The sequence below is a fragment of the Lipotes vexillifer genome, unplaced genomic scaffold (assembly GCF_000442215.2).
Source record: "Lipotes vexillifer unplaced genomic scaffold, Lipotes_vexillifer_v1.1 scaffold557, whole genome shotgun sequence".
NCBI lineage: Eukaryota > Metazoa > Chordata > Mammalia > Artiodactyla > Lipotidae > Lipotes > Lipotes vexillifer.
Genome location: NW_006789913.1, coordinates 110,967 through 128,255, shown reverse-complemented (window position 1 = coordinate 128,255; position 17,289 = coordinate 110,967). Strand labels below are relative to the sequence as shown.

The 17,289-nt window shown below is 45.6% G+C and overlaps 1 protein-coding gene across 4 annotated transcripts in view; it reads right to left on the bottom strand.

Moving 5' to 3' along the window:
* The window catches only part of CLPB (ClpB family mitochondrial disaggregase), a 148,752-nt gene that overhangs the window by 112,209 nt on the left and 19,254 nt on the right, over positions 1–17,289 (bottom strand). For 2 of the 4 annotated variants that reach the window (XM_007463002.1, XM_007463003.1), the window contains exon 3: positions 266–352. The exons of 1 other annotated variant lie outside the window; for it this stretch is intronic. In XM_007463002.1, coding sequence (XP_007463064.1) covers positions 266–352 — 87 coding nt within the window. The remainder of the gene's footprint in view (positions 1–265; positions 353–17,289) is intronic. One more of the 4 variants, XM_007463005.1, reaches the window with a different exon arrangement.

The window sequence follows — 17,289 nt, the reverse complement described above, 5'->3', positions numbered from 1 at the left end:
ACATTTTGTTGCTTCAATAAAGCAAATGACTCGCCTAAGGTCACAAAGTCAATAAATGATGGAGCTGTGATCCAGAGCTACATCTTCCCTCTCCACAGGTCCTATACTTTCCATTGCACCAGGTGTAGACCAGTTCCTTAGGCTAAGTCCATTTCCCTGCCTTTCAAGAAGACAGCAGGGGGACAGGCAAGGGTGGGAGAGGGTTCAGGATCATGGTCTGCAGAGCTCTGGCAAAGGGAGCCCCATGAGGAAGGAGATCTCTCACCTGTCGTTTCGGTTGATGGCTGCCACCATGAGTGCTGTCCAGCCAAGTTTGTGCCTTGCATTGACATCAGCACCTTCCGACAACAGCCTAGAAAGAGACAGAAATATTTTCAGTGTATGGCTTATCATGGAAATAAGAGTGGAAGAAATGAAAAATCAATAAACAAGGAGGCTAGATGAATTTGGAAATAGTTATAGGGCTTTGAGAACTAAATACCCATCCCAGCTCCTCTGGCCACTCTCCCTTGACCCCAGGATTCTCCTACCTCTCTCCCTCTTCCCTTAAATGAGTTTGCCTCCACTGTCATCCTCCCAGCCTACTGAGGAAAGAATGTGCCTTCCCCCCGTCCAGAATGCTCTCTCCCTGCCTCTCTGCCTATTCTAAACCTACTTTCATATAATGGGATACAACCCTGGCTTGAGGACTCTCTCCCAAGTAGGCTTTCCTGACTCATCCAGTCCACAGATCTCTCCTCCTTCCTTAGAATTCCCCCATGCTTAGCACCAAATGCCCAATGACACTTCTCATCTATGTAGCTCCCGGTTTACAGAAGAATCCCACTTCTCAAGTTTATCTGTATGGTCGCTGTCTGGAAATTGGAACACTGAATGCAAGGGAAGATGGAAAGAATGTTAGAAATGCTAGATTAGGTTTCTAGAAAAGTCCATATGAGCCTATTTGACTCTATATGCCAGTGCCTAGCACACAGTAGGAGCTCAGTAGCTGTTAACACAAGTTTTTAAGTATAGCACTAAAAGCCTGAATTCTGGGTCCCAGTAGCAGGGGGCCCTATAATGTGGGGGTGGATAGAGAGAAGGAGAATGAAGAGAACCAACTCTTACTGAGCACCTCCTACAAGCAGGAACTGCCCCAGAACTTTACATACATGCTCTCACTCACTCTTCACACAAGCTTAAGGAGCTGGTATTAATCTCCTCTTTTCATGGATGAGGTAATAAGTTCAGCGAGGTGAAATGACTCGCTGAAGGTCACAAAGCTAGTTAAGGGGCAGTACAGTGACTGGAACCCAAGTCGATAATGGCTCTGCAGCCTGAATCCTTCTCACCTCACCAACCTTCCTCTACACTGAACCTGACTCCATGTAACATGGAAGAGAAAAGACTAAATGGACTCCAGCAAATCAGCATGACATATGCTTGGCCCTGTGCTGAATTCTGGGATGGGGGTGTGGAGAAGACATGGGGTTTGCCCTAAGGAATTTAGTTGTGGAGGGAGGACTCAGGATAGCAGGAAACCAGAGGCTGTTGTGTGTGGTTTCCCACCATAAGTGCTGTAGGAGGCCAGGAAACAGGGAGACCAAAAGTCAAGAGTGTTTCACCAACAAGGCAGGAGCTGCTTATGAGGAATGGGCATTAGGGGGAACTGGGAGCTGTCTACTCCTCAGTGCGTTCTAGACGAAAGGGCACTGGCAGAGAGTCCAGAGGCTTGGGGTTGAGTCCTAGCACCATTCTTATGCCATAATCTGTAGTAAATGCCCCTCTGGACCAAGCCAAGTCTAACCTCTGTGCTGCTGAAGTAAGCAGGTGATAAAGGCTTGGGAGGATGAAGAGACACATCATGTACTCATTCATTCACTCAGCCTGTGCTGATGCAGGGAATGAGACAGGCACTGTCAAAGCCCGAGGGGAAGACAGACCAGCAACCACGTCACTACACATCAGATGAGTGCTAGGAAGGGGGCCTCAAGTTGCAAATGCACAACCAGGGAACCTAACCTCGCCTTAATGACCCAGAAGGCCTCTCAGAGGAAGTGATGATAGAGTTAGCCAGACAAAAGGGGGCAAGGGAGGGAAGGGGTGTTCCAGGCAGAGGTAAAGCCTCTCATCAGAGTAGAAGGCAGCATGGGGTATATGAGGCCCTGAAAGAGGTCTGGCACGACTCAGGCACGAAGTGCAAGGGGAAAGTGTTGAGAGAGGAGGTTGGGAAACCCTCTTCTCTCACCTCTAGTTTGAAAGGTTTCTTCTGGTCAAAGTCCTAGGCCTCTTCCTCTTACCACACACTGTTAAGCATCCTTTATGCAGAAACAACTGTCCATAGCCAAAGGTGTTAAAGAGGCTAAGAACCCTGGGGATAGTTTTCTGAGACAGAAATCTCTCTTTGCACAAAATCTTCCCTTGTTTAGCAGGCCAAGTGGTGCTGTGGAGAGTGCAAGTTTCTGAGAACTGAGAGACTGGAGTCTGATTTTAACTGTGATTCTGGTTGGATAGCTTCACTTCTCTGGCCCTCAATCTATAAGACCAGAAAATCAGGAAGGGCTGATGAGAGGTGTCTGAGGGAAAAGACTTGAACTATGCCTTGAAGAATAGGAACAATTTAGAGAAGAGGGAGGAAGTGCATGCCAGTCAAGACAAAAGATACAAGATACTATTCAGAAGCAGGGAAGGGATGAGAAAGTATACTCAGAGACCATCAGGTAGATCCATCTGTGTGACAGTTAGCAGCACAGAAACAGGCAGCTGCCAAGGTAGGCAGGGCCTACCACAGGGCCTCAAAAGCCAAGCTAGGAGGCCAAGGCAGTAGGCATAAACCTTTTTTAAGCCATGGACTCCTCTGAGGATAAATCATCAAAGCTGATGATTCTTTCCAGAAAACTGCACAGGCACACACACACTCAAAAATAAAATAAAAAAAAAAAATCTTTCTTTACGTACAATGCCCAGGGGTTCGTAGGTCCCCATGAAATCAATAGTGGACCCTAGGTTAAAAACCCAATCTAAAGGGTTGACAAATGCCTGGCATGTGTGTGCTATGGTCATGCCCTCCTGTATCTCAGTCAGAAATCATGAATCTATCTCAGCAGTTCTTTCCTATGGAGCCTTTGAAAGAGCCTCAGAATCCTTCTCAATACTGGTTCCAATCAGCTACCATCAATAAGAAGAAACCTATTTGCCATTCCTTGGACTCTCACCATAGGCAAGTGGGGTTGTCATTGAAGGTTTGGGGCAAAAGAACTTATAGAATTAAGCTAATAGCTTAAGCAGGCTGAATTTGAAAGGAGACAGAATAGAAAATGGGGACAAGGAGACCAATTTGGAGGTTGCTGCAACACAGACCAAGGGAGATGAGCTAGGGCAGGGAAATGAGAAAGTGCGCGTGAACAGAAGAAACTCAGGGCAGCCAGAATCCTTTATGCCTTTAGTGGGTCAGTGACCTGTGTTCCCCTGCCTGGGCCCTGAGAATTCTAGAAGCAGCACTCCTCTGGAGGCAGTGCTGAAGAAAGAAGATTGAGATGCCTCCTCTTCCTGCCCCTTAAGGGCTGAGTGTAGTGTAATAAAAAGAAAAAGATGAATAAAAGCCTCTGGAGCAAGTCAGACGTGGATTCAAATTCTGGTTCAGCTAGGTAACGCTGAGCAAATCAATTCTGAGTCTCAGTTTTCTCACCTACCAAATAGGGACAGTAATCTCTAATTTGCAGGGATCCCAGCCCAGTCCCTGACACATAGCAAGTATTCAGTACAGAGTGGTTTTTGCCTGCCACGCTACCCTGTTTCTATCTCTTTGAAGGAACAACGTGATCTGGCCTCAAGTTGGTAGTGGCAGGTTGGCAAGTACCCTGGGATTCTAACACAGGGTCACATGGGATGACCTGGGTAGTTCAGCCAGGCTGGCTTCACGCACTCCTTTGTTCATTTATTCAACAAACATGCACATACTCACTCTGTGCCTGGCCGCATACTGGCTACTGAGGAGGAGATGACTGAAGTTAGTTCTTGCTTTCCAGGACGTAAGCCAAGCAGGGTTTTCTTTTTTTTTCTTTTACACACACACACACACACACACACACACACACACACACATACATACATATATATATATATATAATGTGTGTGTGTATTTGTTTATTATTTTTTTCCACAAATAATTGCATTTTAAAATTATTTATTTATTTACTTATGGCTGTGTTGGGTCCTCACTGCTGTGCGCAGGCTTTCTAGTTGCAGCGAGCAAGGGCTACTGTCGGTTGCGGTGCATGGGCTTCTCATTCAGTGGCTTCTCTTGTTTCAGAGCACGGGCTCTAGGTGTGTGGGCTCTAGAGCTCAGGCTCAGTAGTTGTGGCTTAGTTGCTCCGCGGCATGTGGGATCTTCCTGGACTAGGGATTGAACCCCTGTCCCCTGCATTGGCAGGTGGATTCTTAACCACTGTGCCACCAGGAAGTCCATAATTGCATTTTAAGATATGTTCATACTGCTAATTCATACAATAATTCCACTTTTAAGTTGCTACTTAATGCTCTATGGCATATCCACCAGATTTTCCCTCTCTGCTCTCCCAGGGATACCCACCCAGCTAACCTCCATCTCTCAGCCACCAAAAGCAATGCTCAAAGAACATCCTCTTACATATACCCTTTTGGACCTGTGTGAGTATTTTCCCAGGGCATGTACTCAGAGTGCAATCCCTGGGTTACAGGGTTTATATCACTTGATTTAACTAAATAGTGTCAGGGTCCTACAGGACAACTGCTCCATCTACCCTCCCACCAGCAGGACAGGGGTGCTCCTGTGTACCACGGACACTTGGCAGTAGCCAACTTCCTAATCACTGCAAGTTCAATAGGTGTAAAGGGATCTCACATTGTTGTTTTAATTTGCATGTCTCTGATTACCAATAATTTTGAGCTACTTATTATATGCACATTAGCATGTTGAGGTTTCCTTTTCTGTACACTGCAGGGTTTTCTTTTAAGAGGAGGAACTGCTGGGAGAGAAGGCTTCTCCAAACTTGCTATCCTTTCAATGAACAGTGTAGAAGGAGCACAGGGCAGAAGCAAGAGACCTACATTCTAGTTCCAGTTCTGCCACCTCCTACTCTGACACCCTACAGAAGGTATATTACCTCTCTGAGATTTAGTCTCTTTATAGGTCCACTAGGGTTTTAAGAGGTGACACTGAAATCTGAAGGAAAGGGCTCTGCAAACCTGAAGGGATCATTCCTAGGAGGCAAATCTTAGTGTTTTTTAGTGAGACACCAGCTTTTAAGCCCTGCCCAGCATACTGGCTATCATTCTTTGCAGCCTCTTGGGGCTGAGGTGTAAAGGAGAAAGCAATGGCCCTGGAGTCTAAAGGCTGGAGTTCAGATTCTGCCTCTGTCACTTATTAGCTGTGACATGGGGGCTATTAATCCCTATTGTGCAAGGTAGTTGTAAGGATTAAAAGAGACACCACATGGCAGAATCCCATAAGGAGTGGTGGCACCTAGTAAATCAAGGAAGGACCAGAACAAACAAAAACCTCAGTGACCCCAATTCCAAACAACTTCTCCTCTTTCAGAGCTGGGTGGGCCTCTCCCCCACTTCCCCTCTGTGTGCAGAGCAGTCCCAAAAGTTAGGATTTCACAAACCCAGGTCTCCTCCATTTCATTTTGTTGCTTTGCAAGTGAATGCCCAGCGGGCAGTCATTTCAAAGTCCTGGGCCAGCTGGGCGGGTGGATGCCTGCTGAGAGCAGCTGAAAGGGCCTCTGAGGCCTGAGAAAGCCACCCTTGCTCTCCCCTGTGATTTTCACCAACGGACAAAATGCGGCAAGTGAATTAATCTCTTTTAAAAAGAGCAATGCTTGTGACAGAGCATGGTGTCTCCGAAAAGGTTAGGATTCCATCATCCCTGAGATGATGAGTGAAAGGCTTAATGCAGGTTGCCACTCAGGGCAGAGCTGCCTGTGGCCAGGGGCTGAGAAGTGAGGGTGGGCACTGCAGGCCTTTCTGGGCTCACTCCAGACTTGTGGAAGCCCCTTCCCTAATGAACTAGGTCTCCTGCTTGGCAGGGCAGTGGTGGGTGACACTAAACCCAGGGTAGATGATGGAGAGGAGACCACACTAGCAGTCCAGAGTTGAATCCCAGCTCATGTACAACTCTCAGGCAGTAGAGAGGGGCAGGAAAATAAGCGAGAGAGACCTTGGTTCAAATGCAGGCTCTGGCACTTACTGGGTGGGTAGTCATGGACGAACCAGGGACTCACCTCTCTCAATCTCGCTTGGTCTCCTCACCTGAGTAACAGTTCCTGCTCTTGGAGCCTGTTCCAAAACTGTTTAAAAAAGGGAGAGGACTCAACCAGCCCTACTCCGTATGTCATTCAGGGGCACCATGAAGAAACAATGAGACAAAATATATAAAAGCACTTGGTATGCAATAAAAGTGCTATACAAATGGAAGAGCCTATTTCATCGCTATCATCATTTTCCAATGAGTGTCTACCCCATTTTAAGGAAGCAACAGAGCAAACTAGGATGATATATCCAAGGTGTACAAAGAACTTGGAATATAAATGCTCCAGATTTTCTGTGGATTGATAAATGGATGGTGTCAAATCCCCAGGCAAGGGCAGTGGTAGAATAAGGGTTCTCCAGCCCAAGAGCTGAAGATTTCCACATGAGAGTAACTAATCAAGGGAAGAAAAGCTGCTCCCATCTATCAGGGACCCAGGAGAGTCCTGAAGGCTATGGACCAAACAGGCAGCAGTGGTTACCTCTTTTGGGGAAGTGGGGGTAAGGGATTCAAACTTTCACTTCCTGCTATGAACTCTTCTGTATTGTTTGAAGTTCTGTTGCTGTTTTTTTTGTAACAATAAGCATACTATTACTCTTAAAAAAAATTTTCTTAGGAAAAGAAGAACTTTGGACCTAGAGCTTGTCATACTGAGTGAAGTCAGTCAGAGAAAGACAAATATCATATGATATCGCTTATATGTGGAATCTAAAAAAAGGTACAAATGAACCAACTGACAAAACGGAAACTGAGTCACAGATGTATAAAACAACTTATGGTTACCAAGAAGGAAAGGCAGTGGGGGGGTGAGGGGGAGGGGTAAACTGGGAGAGTGGGCTTGACAGAGACACACTACTACATATGAAAGAGACAACTAATAAGCACCTACTGGATAGCACAGGGAACTCTACTCGATACTCTGTAATGACCTATATGGGAACAGAATCTAAAAAAGAGTGGATATAGGTATATGTATAATTGATTCACTTTGCTGTACAGCAGAAACTAACACACTGTAAATCCACTGTATTCCAATAAAATAAATAAATTAAAAAAAAAAACTAAAAAGAAAAACTTACCCTTTCTTCCTCCCAGAAGCCTTCCCTAAGACAGCCTTGGTGCAGCCATGATGCCCTGTGCTAGCCTGTGTCAACAGCTGTCATACAGTTTCCTTGTCCTACTTTCCCAGTAGTCAGCATGGCCCCCTAGAAATAAGGACATGCCTTGTTTCCTGACTTCTGGTGCTGGCACAGCGGCCCACACCAGAGGGCTCAGGGGTTGAACAAATGAATGCCTGTAGCACTTCCCTAAACAAATCTCTCACCTATACTCATGTGCCTGTCTTCTTCCAAGAACTTAGGCTCCTGTGTATATGTGGAAGATGCGGGTGAGGAAAATGTCCTCACTCTCAGGGCTGAGGACGCTTAGACACAGGCCTGGGGCTGGAGGCCACGGGTTCCAGTCATGGCTCTCTCAGTAACTAGCTGTGTGACCTGGATAAATCTGTCTCTCTGGGTCTCACTTTTCTCTGCAATAAAATAAGGGAACTGAATTAAATGATTTCTCAAGTCCCTGCCAGTTCTAAAATCTTAGGATTCTAAATATGTACAGCATCAAAACAGAAGTGAACTCCTAGCAGACACGGGCACCAGCATGACTTCCAAAGAAAAGACAACTCCTCAGGCTTGCTGTTTATAGGAGGGAGGGAGTCCCAGACAGGGATACAGGACAGTTTTGAGTTATTATGGCTAACAGCTCTTCCACTCAGGGGAGGGAAGTAACACTTGGTTTTTCTTCCTTCTTCTTTATGACCAATCAATATAAAGCGGCCACTGAACTTCAATCGTGCATTGTTCCAACTGATTTCCGGACCCTTCACATGAACTGCCCTCAGCTGCAGCTGGGGAGGAGGCTGAAGGGTGGGAGCCCTGTCCCACCTGCATCAGAGGCCTGGAAGCAGTGAGCCATGCAGACTCAATCATAATTGTTATCTGGGCAACAGGGCCCTGGCTGGAGCCTCGCAGAAGGTCCTGTTTACAGTAATAACAGCACCAGGCCCTGCTGTCTGAGCAGAGGCAAGGCGCCTGGGGCTAGAATCCACACACTGCCTCCATCTGTGCCTTATCTACCCGGTGGGTCTGGGCTGGGAAGGGTGGGGCAAGGGAGGAAATGCTGCTCTCAGACCCCAGCCTCGGCCAGCTGACTTCAGACAGGTCCAGGTGCTCCAACTCCACAGACATGAGGCCTCCCTGGCATCTTTTGCTTTCACTGCTTGGACTGAGCACTCTCATTCAAGGGCTGGCTCAGGGCCCTGCCCCTAGGAATCTCTCCAGATGCTCTCATTCCCAGTGAGGTAGCCCATCCCAGCGCAGCCATATCTGGACTACTCCAAAGGGCAGTGGGTGGGCAGTGAGGGAGGAGGACTGGCACTCAGGCAGCACCAACAACAAATGAGGTGTGCTGTGTAATGTGCCTGCATGCTTCATAACCAGTTACCCCCTATCGTATAAAGTTTTAAAATTTCCAGATGTGAAGAAGGACCCACTGAGATCAATCTGTCCAATCCTTCCTTTTATACATACAGATATGGAGGCTCAGAAAGCACCAGCCTTGGAACAGACTGATGCGGATAAAAGCCTGCACCTGTCTCTTCCAGGCTGTGTGGCTCTGGGCAGGTCATGTTTACCTCTCTGAACCTCAGCCATCCTACTTTATCAGTCTGCTAGACCTACCTAACAAGGGTGCTGAGATGACCAAAGGAAATAATGTATGCGTAAGCACTTCCAAGTGTTAGCTATCATCATTACCATTGTTTTGTGTTCAAAAGCATACAGCGGAGGGGACTTCCCCGGTGGCACAGTGGTTAAGAATCTGCCTGTCAATGCCGGGGACACGGGTTCAAGCCCTGGTCTGGGAAGATCCCACATGCTGCGGAGCAACTAAGCCTGTGTGCCACAACTACTGAGCCTGCACTCTAGAGCCCATGAGCCACAACTACTGAGCCTGAGTGCCACAACTACTGAAGCCCGCATGCCTAGAGCCTGTGCTCTGCAACAAGAGAAGCCACCGCAATGAGAAGCCTGTGCATCACAACGAAGAATAGCCCCCGCTCGCTGCAACTAGAGAAAGCCCGCACCGCAGCAACGAAGACCCAACGCAGCAAAAAATAAATAAATAAATTTATTATTAAAAAAAAAAAGGCATACAGCGGAGGAGCTGTAACAGAACTTTACTGAATACTGCTGGATTAAACAGAATAAAAGCCAAAGATGGGACCATTCTTTGTCCCATCTTTCTTACAGTTTCTAGGAGGAACTTGGCACACATTAAAGTGCATAGATTATTATTTTTTTAAACTTTTTATTTTGAAATGACTTCAAACTTACAGAGCAGTTAAAAAATAGCACACACACGGGCTTCCCTGGTGGCGCAGTGCTTGAGAGTCCGCCTGCCGATGCAGGAGACGCGGGTTCGTGCCCCGTTTCGGGAAGATCCCACATGCCGCGGAGCGGCTGGGCCCGTGAGCCATGGCCACTGAGCCTGCGCGTCCGGAGCCTGTGCTCCGCAAATGGGAGAGGCCACGACAGTGAGAGGCCCGCATAACGCAAGAAAAAAAAAAAAAAAATAGCACACACACACAAAACTCAGGTATATCCTTTACTCAGATTCTCATTACATTTTGCCTCATGTGCCTTACCACTCCTTTTCTTTCTCTCTTTTTTCCTAGACCATGTGAGAGTTAGTTTCAGACATTATACCCCTTTATTCCCAAATACTTCAGCATGTATTTCCTAGCATAAGGACACTCTCTTACATAACCACTAACCAATAATGATTGAATTCAGAACACTTAACATTGATAAAATATTTTTATCTAATATATATCCCATACTCAAATTTCTTCAATTATCCAAATAATATCCTTTATAGCAATCCCCTCTCTGCCCCAGATCCAGCTGTAATTCAGGATCAAAACTCGAATCAGGGACTTCCCTGGTGGCGCAGTGATTAAGAATCTGCCTGCCAATGCAGGGGACACAGGTTCGATCCCTGGTCTGGAAGGATCCCACATGCTGTGGAGCAATTAAGCCCGTGCGCCACAACTACTGAGCCTGCGCTCTAGAGCCCACAAGCCACCACTACTGAAGCCCACGCTCCACAACTACTGAAGCCCATGTGTCTAGAGCCCGTGCTCCACAATAAGAGAAGCCACCGCAATGAGCAGCCCGCGCACCACAACGAAGAGTAGCCCCCACTCACCACAACTAGAGAAAGCCTGAGCGCAGCAATGAAGATCCAATGCAGCCATAAATAAATACATTTATTAAAAAAAAAAACTGGAATCAAGCATTGCATGTGCCTTCAGTTTCCTTTCATCTAGAACAGTTCCTCAACTTTTCTTTGATATATATTCATGATATAGACATTTTTGCAGAGTCAGGCTAGTTTGTAGATTGTCCTTCAATTTGGATGACAATTATTTTAAGGAACCACGTCCTATTATTCAACTATTCATTCCACAAACTTTTCATGAAACTGGTTATTATAGGACTCTGAGCAGGATACTGAGGGCAGTTTGATGAATTATGCAGTGTTCTTGTTTTCAAGGTGTTCACTGGATAGCTACACACCTGGCAAACAGCTAAAATACAAGCAAGGCATCATGTGAGTGTAGGGCAGAGCAAGAGCCACAGGGACGACTTCTTGGAGGCAGAGGCATGAGCTGTGCCACAAAGGATGGGCAGAAGCACAGATTCCCTTAATGAATTCCTGGGATCTTCTATGGGAAACATCTGTACTTCCTCAAGCAGTGTGTGCCATGGCTGGGACTCAATAAAACAAAAAAACCAACAAGGCCAGAAAGGGGAGGGGGCGGTCCAGGGCACTCTCATCTGGGTACCTCTGGGCTCTAAGCTTTGTCCCAGTCAGCAGCTGCCTTGGTGACTAGAAGGCAAAGTCTGTCTAGGCAGTGAAGTGTGGGAAAGGGCCGTGAGCGCCACCTACTGGCACCACGGCAGGCCTCTAGGCTGCCACAGAGGGCAGTAGGGCAGCTGGGCAGCTGGCTGGTTGATAGGAAGCTTGTCATACTATGGCAACGAGACACAGAAGTGGCTCAAATTTCTTAAATTGGGTTGGCACTTGAGCCACTACTGCTAAGCTCCAGAACCCTATGAGATTTTCAGTAAAGAATGGACTGTGCAGGGCTTCCCTGGTGGCGCAGTGGTTGAGAGTCCGCCTGCCAATGCAGGGGATGCGGGTTCGTGCCCCCGTCCGGGAGGATCCCACATGCCGCGGAGCGGTTGGGCCCGTGAGCCATGGCCGCTGAGCCTGTGCGTCCGGAGCCTGTGCTCCGCAACGGAAGAGGGCCGCGTACCGCAAAAAAAAAAAAAAAAAAAAAAAAAATTAAAAAAAAAAAAAAAAGAATGGACTGTGCAAAGCCAACCACAGTACCTGGCCCTCTAGATGGGGAGGGACAAAATCTGGACTTCATTAATTCAGGTTTGTCCCAGTAACAAAACTTAAGTAGCCCCTTCTCCAACCAGGCTCTGTGCTGGGCACTGAGGGTACAGACGAATCACACGGATCCTGCCCACAAGGAGCTCCCAGTCTGAACTGGGGGTGGGGAAATGGAACAAGTAAGTACACAAATAAGTGCTTAAAGGATCACAGGTGTTCTGAGAGCTGCTTGTACAGGGTCAGTGAGCACACTGCATGCTTGGCTCTTCGGGTCTTGCAAAGCTCTTGAATGGTGGAGTTCAAAAGAACTCATGTTTCTTGAGCAGCCTACTATGCATCAGGCACTTGACATTTATAATCTTATCTGGCCCTGTGATTAGAGGAAGAGCCTGAGTCATATAGACAGAGGGTAACTGACTTGCTTAAGATCACATGGTCAGTTAAGTGGCAGCTTGGGACTGGACCCCATGCTCTCTCTACTGAGCCACACTGCCTTCCAGGGCACATATCCCATCTTCTTCCCTTTTTTCCCACATTTAGCCTGGGGCCAGCACAAGTATCTGATGGGACTAACCAACTGACAGAAAATGATAAAGTAGGAAAAGCCTTAAGTGAAAAGGAGGTTATCTGAGGGATAGAGATACTCTGATTAGTTCTGCTGTCTAGAACCTTCTCCCCTGGAAGAGACCCCTTCTCTTAGACTGAAGATGAGAAAGGCCAGATCCATCCCTTCTTCTTTGTGGTAGTCTCCATACTACCACCACCACTTTCACAGCTGCATGGCAATACAATACTTTAAAGTGGTCTTGGTTAAAACAAGCTTGGCAAACAAATCTAATTGGTAGGTTATAGAAGTACAGGAAGCTCCAACATCATCATTAGAGAAATGCAAATCAAAACTACAATGAGGTATCCCCTCACACCGGTCAGAATGCCCATCATCAAAAAATCTACAAACAATAAATGCTGGAGAGGGTGTGGAGAAGAGGGAACCCTCCTGCACTGTTGGTGGGAATGTAAATTGATACAGCCACTGTGGAGAACAGTATGGAGGTTCCTCAAAAAACTAAAAACAGAACTACCATATGATCCGGCAATCCCACTACTGGGGATATACCCTGAGAAAACCATAATTCAAAAAGACACATGCACCCCAATGTTCATTGCTGCACTATTTACAATAGCCAGGACATGGAAGCAACCTAAGTTTCCATCGACAGATGAATGGATAAAGAGGATGTGGCACATATATACAATGGAATATTACTCAGCCACAAAAAGAAATGAAATTGTTATTTGCAGTGAGGTGGATGGACCTAGAGACTGTCATGCAGAGTGAAGTAAGGCAGAGAGAGAAAAACAAATACCGTATGCTAACACATATATATGGTATCTAAAAAAAAAAAAAGGTTCTGAAGAACCTAGGGGAAGGACAGCGATAAAGATGCAGATGTAGAGAATGGACTTGAGGACACGGGGAGGGGGAAGGGTAAGCTGGGACGAAGTGAGAGTGGCATGGACATATATACACTACCAAATGTAAAATAGCTAGCTAGTGGGAAGCAGCTGCATGGCACAGGGAGATCAGCTCAGTGCTTTGTGACCACCTAGAGGGGTGGCATAGGGAGGGTGGGAGGGAGACGCAAGAGGGAGGAGAAATGGGAATATATGTATATGTACAGCTGATTCACTTTGTTATACAGCAGAAACTAACACACCACTGTAAAGCAATTATACTCAAATAAAGATGTTAAAAAAAAAAAAAGAAGTACAGGAAGCCCTAGTTTTCTGTAGACTGGGCTGACTGCAAGCTTAACAAGGAGTATAATGCAGCTGCCAAGAAAGCTAATGCAAGCTCAGGCCATGTTAATAGATTCTTAAAATCTCTAAAAAGGGGATCACTGCCCTGCTCCTCCCAATAATTGTCATGCCACACTGGAATTCAGAAGGGGCACCAAAAACTTTGTGGCCACTTCATTAGAAAATGACTAGGATGAGGAGAAGACTTGAAATCACAATTTAGAGAACCAAGGGTTATTTGGCTTGGAGTTCTGTCTCTTAATATTTAAAAGTCTGGAACAGGAAAAGGGAGCTGTGTAGTCCTAGAAGACAGAGCAGGGACCAAAGGGGAGCAGTAGAGAGCGCTAACTACATAACAGCAGCCCACCATGTGTCAAGTGCTATGCCAGGTGCTTTCACAGTATTACGTCAGAATTCACCACGACATAAAATATAATACTTTTCTAATTACAAAGTGCTTAAGCTTACATTATTCCAACTGCCCAGAATGTCTTTCCACCGAGCTCCTTGTATCCAAATACTACCCATCTCCAGGCCCAGACTAAATGCCCCCTTGTCTATGGAGCCTTAACTTTTCATATGTACTAATTACAATTCTCTTACCAGACTGAAAGTTCTTTGAAAGGCAAAGGTCATGAGGATACATCTTTGTGGTCCTCAATGCCAAATGGGGCATACTGCTCATAATGGGCCTTAAGAATAAATAAATGGCAAAGAAAATGTACAAATGGCCAAAAAACTTATTAAAAGATGCCATCAAGGAAATGCAAACCAAAACCACAACGAGGTATCACTACACACATACTAAAGATGGCTCTAATAAAAATGACAACGAATGTTGGCAAAGATGTGGAGAAATCAGAACCCTCATATTCTATATTGCTGGTGAGAATGTTAAAATGGTGTAGTTACTTTGGAAACTAGTCTGACAGTTCCTCAAAATGTTAAACATAGAGTTACCATATGACTTGGCAGTTCCACTCCTAGGTATAGATATAAAAACATACGTTCACACGAAACCTGTACACAAATGTTCATAGTAGTGTTATTCATAATAGTCTACAAGTGAAAACACTAATGCCCATCAACTGATGAATGTATAAATAAAATGTAGTATATCTATACATGGAATATTATTCAGTCATTAAAAGGAACAAAGTACTGATACATGCTACAACAGAGATGAACCCTGAAAACATATTAAGTGAAAGAAGCCAGTGACAAGGTGCCACATATTATATGAGTCCATTTATATGAAATACCCATATAGGGAAATCCATGGAGACAGAATGTCAATAGCAGTTGCCAGGGTCTGGGAGAGGGGGGAATGAGGAGTGACTGCTAATGGGACTGGGTTTTTTGGGGGGAAATGGTGATGAAAATGTTCTGGAATTAGAGAGCAGCGATGGGTGCATAATCTTACAACTATATTAAAAAACCACTGAACTGTATACTTCAAAAGGGTGAATTTTATGATATGCGAATTATATCTCAAAAGGAAAAATAAAATGAATGAGTAAATGTTTGACCAATCAGAGTCTGCTTATCATTCAGGAGGCAGAGTGTGCCTCATACCTAGAGGTGCCTAACTGAGGGCTGGATGTTGCCCATCAGAGAACCTAAAGAGGAGACATGAATACTGGAGAGGAAGTGAGGCTGGAGACAAAAGTGCCTTGGGTCCTAACAGACCCATTCGGGGGCTGTACCTGTGTCCCAGTTGGCCCTGGGAAGGATACTGCTCTGCCTGCTGGACTCTGAACCCATGGGAATTTCAGGGGCCTCCTCCAATTGTTTGTGCTTTACATTCGGTCCCTGCTCACTATCTGCAAAAGCTGGTCAAATACACAGACTTCCCGGGAGGCCTGGGTACTATCCTCCCAAACAAAAGGGCATTGAGATGGAAGCCTCAGCTCAGCCTCAGAGAGGGATTCTTATGCAGCCTTCCTGGGCCTCCCACCCACATGAATGGAGGATCCTGGAGACCAGTCAGCCTGCCCAGCTGCTGTACCCTCCTGCTGGGTAGACTCTGGAGAATAAACAAGGTTTTATTCAACCAGTCAATCAACTGGCCAGACTCTATCTGTACTGTGTGCTTTCTGAGTGCCCAGTCAGCCTTGTGTGACTAGCTATGGTGAAGGCAGGAGGAGGTGCCATCTAGCTGGCTGTGACAGCATGGCCTGGGTGAGGAGACACACGCATGAAGCAACTGAGGAGAAAGACAATGAGGTGAAAACTAAACATGATACCATTTGGCTCAGACTTTAAGGCTGTGGAAATGTTGATAAGAAAGATCAACATGGGCTGGAACTAGCAGTGAACTGCAGTGAGAAAAGCACATACTTTGCATTCACGTGGGACTCGGTTTAAATCACAGCTCTACTCCTTACAAGCTGTAGGGTAGTAAGCACTAAATCTGTCTGAGCTTCAAGTGGAAAATGATTACAACGCAATCTGTTTTGCAATACTGCAGCGAAGAATGAAGATAATACATATACAATATCTGGTACTCTGCCTCACATAGAGTGGGTATCTAATAAATGGCAGCTATTATTATTAGGGAGGGTGAGCTTTCTGGAAAAGGAAGGGCTTGAAGGGGGCAACGAACCACAAACAGGATCTAGATAGGGGTGTGAGGAGAACAGGGGTAGAGCTGGAAGCGCTACAAAGGCTCACAGGTAGGAAGAAGCTGCGTTTTTAGGGCTAGAGAAGCCAGTTCTGACTGGAATGGGGGTTCTTGGGACAGAGGGGAGCCGGCTTGGCTGGGAGGAATGCAGGGGTGGGGTGGGGCCTGTCAATGAAGAGCGGAGTTGAGGGCAGGACAGATAAGGGATCTAGATTTGACATTTATCTTCAGGAACCTTATAGACTCCCAGTAAGGCAGACTGAAATGGTTCTCCGTTGAGCTCCAAAATATCTCCCTGAGCCTGGAAAAGTACTGGGAGGAAACTGTGACCCAGGCAAGCTCCATTCTGCTTCCGGCCTCATGGCCTCCTCATCTGTAAAATGAAGTGGTGGGTCACTTCCAAGGGGGTGTCTTTGGGTAAATTACTCAAACAATCCAAATTTCTGTTTCATCATCTATGAAATGGGGCTATACTACTTGCACAGTTTTAAGGATTTAGTGATTTAAGTCTCACGTAATGCCTATCTCTAAAAAGGCATTCAATAAACATTGATCACTATTAGTAATAGTTAATAATGTTATTAAAATATTATTATTTTATGTGCTTTATAATATACATATACAACAATTATATGTAAAAAATATACAAAAGTATGCTGTCAAAGTAATATGCTATAAACATTAAACAAAACTCTGAATATACATGGGCTCTAAAAAAATGCAGTAAAACTAAGCATGATAGGCTGGGTGTCTTTCTGCTCCACCTTAATATCCATTTACCTTGTGTTCATTCACTGGGGTCTCTGAATACACACTAGGAGCTTAAGAAAAATGTAGAGGGTAAAAATAGATTATCCAGAAAATCCTATCCATTATCTTAATTTATTTTGCTAGTTCAGGGGCAAAGAGTGTAATTAACAACACTCAAAAACAACACCTACTATGTATTGAGCACCTGGTATGTGCCAGGCACAGCACTCGCTGGTTTTTCTCATTTAATTTTCTCATTTAATACTCACAGCAAAGGTGTGAGGTAGGTCAATCATCATCCCACTTTGCAGATGAAAAATCTAAAGCTAGAGAGGTTAGGCTACTTTCCCAAGGTCACAGAGCTAACAAATGGCACAGCTGGGATCCAAAC